The sequence below is a fragment of the Melanotaenia boesemani genome, chromosome 5 (genome assembly GCF_017639745.1).
Source record: "Melanotaenia boesemani isolate fMelBoe1 chromosome 5, fMelBoe1.pri, whole genome shotgun sequence".
NCBI classification, from domain to species: domain Eukaryota; kingdom Metazoa; phylum Chordata; class Actinopteri; order Atheriniformes; family Melanotaeniidae; genus Melanotaenia; species Melanotaenia boesemani.
Genome location: NC_055686.1, coordinates 30481631 through 30486682, shown reverse-complemented (window position 1 = coordinate 30486682; position 5052 = coordinate 30481631). Strand labels below are relative to the sequence as shown.

Below are 5052 nucleotides of genomic sequence, written 5' to 3'. Positions count from 1 at the left end.
CTGGTCCTCTTCGGTCGTGCGCAGGCCCTCATCTTCGGAAGTGGTCGACAATCTCCGTCAGTCTCCGGAAAACTCAACTTTCTATTAAAGGCTAAATAATTAGGATTTTTTTCTGTAAAAATAATTTAAAATGTTTAGTTGAGATTTTGCAAAAATAAAGATTTGATTTACTCTTCATAACTTTGTCATATTCTCTATTCAATTTATGTTCTTGAAAATGTATATTTCAAAATTATTTTATTTACTTAATGGATTTAATTTTGGCCTAATAAGGCAGGGTTAATTTGAATGCTATCATGAACTGTTACTACTGCAGCCCACTGGATACTACTGGATTGTTTTGTTTGGCCTATTGTTCTTACACACCTATTTTTATTAAATGCATATTACCTTTTCTGCCTATTATACGTATTTCGTTGAGCCTACGCCTTTAATATTCTGTGTGATTATGTAAATGTTGTTAGTAATCCAGGCACAACTAGTTTCCCTATTTGGAAAATAAAATTATTTTGACTTTAATAAAGTTCAATGTGCAGAATTTTAAAATCAATTCAATGCAATTAACTGAGAAAATTCAATACAATAATCTTATTTATTTATCCTACTATTTTTGAACATTTTAATGAGATGTTAATTTATGAAAAAAGTAAAGCAGAATAAATCCAAGAAACTTTAGTTTATTTAAAAATAATGTTATAAAATTTATAATATTAAAATTTTTAATTTCCCTCTAGGATAAATAAAGCTTTTTATTTAATTTCATAAATGAGGCACACACTCAACCTCTGTCACACACACACACATATATATATATATATATTTGTCTCTCTTTGTCAGTATCCGTCCACACTTCTCAAGTCCGAATAACATTCTGATGTCATTGCTGTAGATCCTGGTTGTGTGGATCAGTGAGTCAATGTCTCGCTCGCTCTTGGCGTACAGCTTGATGTCATCCATGTAGAGGAGGTGACTGATGGTGGACCCATTCCTGAGTCGGTATCTATAGCCAGTTTTGGTGATTATTTGGCTGAGGGGGTTCAGACCTATGCAGAACAGCACAGGGGACAGGACATCTCCTTGGTATATGCCACATTTGATGGACACTTGTGCAATAAGCTTGCAGTTGGCCTCAAGGATGGTCTTCCACTGCCACATTGAGTTTGCAATGAAGGCTCTCAGAGTCCTGTTGATGTTATACATCTCCAAGCATTCCATGATCCATGTGTGTGGCATTGAGTTATAGGCTTTCTTGTAATCAATCCAGGCAGTGCACAGATTGGTATTCCTATATATATATATATATATATATATATAGAGAGAGAGAGAGAGAGAGAGAGAGAGAGAGATTCATGGCTCAGAGTAATTAAAACAATATTTTAAGCAACAGTTAAGACTATGAAAGTCTTTGTGGTTCTTTTCTGCTGTGAAAAACTGGTGTCTGTAAGACCTCTGATTAAAACTCTGAGATCTCAAATAGATTACGTTGATCTGTAAAGTAAACACTAACATTTTACAGGTAAATGTTAAAATTAACATTACACGAGGCTTTGGATCACTAACATTAAAAACAATTTAGCTTTTACACTTCTCTGCTCATCACAGTGGTGGCTGGAGAAATATTTTTGTAGGAGGGAGCATAATGTGGTACAGACTGGAAAAAGGTGGCACATGGTAATGAAACCTTAAAAATGAATAAATAAATGGAGAGGAACGGGTCTAGATTTGAAGAAACAGTGAAGTGACTATTACAACAAAAATGCCAATTTGATGAAAAATACAAAGCTAACTTATGAAAGCAAAGAGCCAATGATGTTAAATACTTTACGTTTCATTGATAATGAGAAAAACTTCTCACACAATTATCACAAGTTTTATCAGCCAATTAACTTCACACAGTTGTCATATCTGGTGGGTTTTATCACTTTTAGACCCTCTACTTAAGTTTGGAAAGACAAATATTGTCACCATGTACAGAGATGACGCTGGATGAGGGCTGGAGGTGGGACAGTCAGATTTATGATGTCAGTATAACTGAAAGCAAAAAAAACGTAAATGGTACAAATCAGAAACAACTGGAGGAGCATTTGACAACTAATTAGGTTAACTGGCAACAGGTCAGTAACATGACTGGGTATGAAAGGAGCATTTCAGAGAGGCAGAGTCTCTCAGATGGAAAGATGGACAGAGGTTCCCCAATCTGAGACAAACTGGATCTAAAACTGTGGAACAATTTCAGAAAAATGTTCCTCAGACGTTGAAGATCCAGCATCTACAGTGTAGAATATCATCAGAAAAATTCAGAGAATCAGGAGGAATCTCTGTGTGCCGGGGGCAAGGCTGGATGCTGGTGATCTTCTGCATTAAAAGCAGACATGATTCTCTACTGGAAACCACTGCATGGACTCAGGAAGACTTCCAGAAATCACTGTCTGTGAACACAGTTCACCCTGAAACCCACAAATGCAGGATAAGCTGCATCATGCAAAGAAGAAGCCAGATGTGAACAGGATCCAGAACCAGCACTGTCTTCTCTGGACCAAAACTCATTTAAAATGGTCTGAGGCAAAGTGGAAACCTGGATGAAAATGGCGTGTCCTGCAGACTTAAGCGGAGAGGAGAAATCCAGCTTGTTGTCAGTGGACAGGTGAAAAGCTGCATCTCTGAGGGGATGGGGCTGCATTAGTGCCTATGGCGTGGGCAACTTCCACATCTGTGAAGCTCCATCGATGCTGAAAAGTACATTGAGGTTTTAGAGCAATATCTGCTCCCATCCAGACAACGTCTCTTTCAGGGAAGGCCTTGCAGATTTCAGCAAGACAATGCTGAACCACATCCTGCATCTATCACACCATGCTGAACATCATCCTGGAACTACTTTTTACACCATGCCGAACATCACCCTGGAACTACTTTTTACATACGTGTTGCCGCATCAGATTCACTATCAGCTCATATTTTCCATCATAAGGTAAAATGTCTCAGTTTCATCCTCTGATGTTGTTTATGGTCTACTGGGAATAAAATGTGTGCTGAGGAGATCACCCTGGAACTACTTTTTACACCATGCCGAACATCACCTTGGAACTACTTTTTACACTGTGCTGAACATCACCATGGAACTACTTTTTACACCGTGCTGAACATCACCCTGGAACTACTTTTTACACCATGCCGAACATCACCCTGGAACTACTTGTCCAGATGTGTTGCTACATTAGATTCACAATCAGCTCATATTTTCCACCAGTTTCATAATCTGATATGTTGTTTATCTTCTTCTGAGACTAAAATATGAGATTTGGAAATCATTGAATTAGGTTTTTATTTACATTTCACAGAGTTCCAGCATTTTTGGAGTTGAGTTTGTACTATAATTATCCATTGTGACTTATTTATGCATACATCAAACATTTTACAGGACAGAAGTCTCATTTTAAATGTTTATCCCAAACAGCCTTTGTTTTTTGTTTTTTTTTTTTACTTGGTAATAAATGAGGAAAACTCCAGGAGGATCCAGGTTGGAAAGCCCTGATCTTTCATGTTGTTTCAGATTCAGGCTTCAGCCTGAACCGCCTGGTTTGGGAACAATTCGTGGGGCACTACCGCCCCCTAGTGACACTTCACAGACAGCACATCTTCCAGTCTTCACTTTTTTATTGAAAGCTTGATACAAAATCAATATACTGTCAACATATTTTAAATATGTACAAAACTCTACTAAAAGTCATGATTTTCAAGTTTACAGAGATAAAGTCAGAAGAATGATTTAGTCAGAGATGCAGAGTTTATATTTTCACAGTGTTACCTAAAGTATGAATTAAAATCTGAACTGAGACATCTACAAACCCTGTTAAAGACATCAGCAGACATGTGGGAACATCTCTGTAGGCACAGTGGCCACAAGGCAATACTTTGGTAAATGAGCTAAACGGGAGAGTAAAACAGAAGAGTTCACAGAAAACCAAAGTCATGACCAGAGTTGTGTTCTGCTCCAACAAACTTCTTGTAACGGTCTCCAGACTGTTACCGCTCCGTCTCTCGGGGGCTTAACATGATTAAAGGTTAACATTAACGCAGACGTCCCCCTGCCAGGGTCGAACGAAGCCCCTAAACGACTTCTACCTCTGCTGCTGTGAGGAAACTGGCCCCCCTCCGCTCACTGTGGGCAACAGCAGCCGCTTCTAGCTGGAAGCCAGTTCTGGAGAGCTGGTGGAGGTGGACGAGGCCGAAGCCATCCTCTCTCCGCTGTCTCCCACCCCGCCACCAATCATCTTCCACTGGAGGATGCAGGTGTCCTTTCCACCCATGGAGAGGAGGTGAGAGTCGTTGTGGGTGAAGCAGACGTTGGTGACGTGGCTGCCGTGGCCGTCGTACCTGTGGCTTGGTGCCTGAGGAGGACAGGAGGAGCTGAAGCAGCCAGATTTGGCGCAACATAAGAACCAGGAAGATTTTTCTGAGCTCTACCTTGGGTTTGGGACAGGGATACTGGAAGAGGTGGATCTTGCAGAAGTCATCGGCCACAGCCACCACCCTCTCACTGTGGGAGCGACACAATGCGTTGATGTCTGTACCATCAGAGCCCTCCAGCCACACTCCTAAAACACAGACATCAGCTTAACTTTATACACCAACAACAAACACACACTTCAGGAAACACTGAGCAAGTCCTGGTGGTCCTCACCAATGACGTGGAAACCCAGGACACAAGTGTAGGAGGCCCATTCTCTGTCTCTGCTCTCAAATCTGTTCCTCAGCAGCTTACATCCTGCAGCGATGTCCCCTGAGACGAAGAAAAGATGAAGTCATCCACTCACTGCCCACTGTCTCAGGTTGTTAACACAAATATCTAATCAGCCAATCACACAGCAGCATGTAGTCAAGTGGACATGATGAAAATGACCTGCTGAAGTTTGAACTGAGCATCAGAATGAGGAAGAAAGAGGATTTAACCCTTTTTTATAACTATTTTATTTAACATAAAACTGCCTGTAGCTGGAGCTTTTAATCCCAGTATAAACCAGTCTGTAGCAGACTGCCTCAACTGTGAGATTA

General features: G+C 40.3%; 1 protein-coding gene across 2 annotated transcripts in view; it reads right to left on the bottom strand.

The window, feature by feature from the left end:
- Window positions 1-3639: 3639 nt before the first annotated feature.
- The window catches only part of eml3 (EMAP like 3), a 45840-nt gene continuing 44427 nt past the window's right edge, over window positions 3640-5052 (bottom strand). For both annotated transcript variants that reach the window (XM_041986521.1, XM_041986522.1), the window contains 3 exons: window positions 4682-4780; window positions 4465-4595; window positions 3640-4388 (listed from right to left, as the gene is read on the bottom strand). In XM_041986521.1, the coding sequence (XP_041842455.1) occupies window positions 4182-4388; window positions 4465-4595; window positions 4682-4780 (437 nt within the window). In that variant the 3' untranslated portion in view covers window positions 3640-4181. The remainder of the gene's footprint in view (window positions 4389-4464; window positions 4596-4681; window positions 4781-5052) is intronic.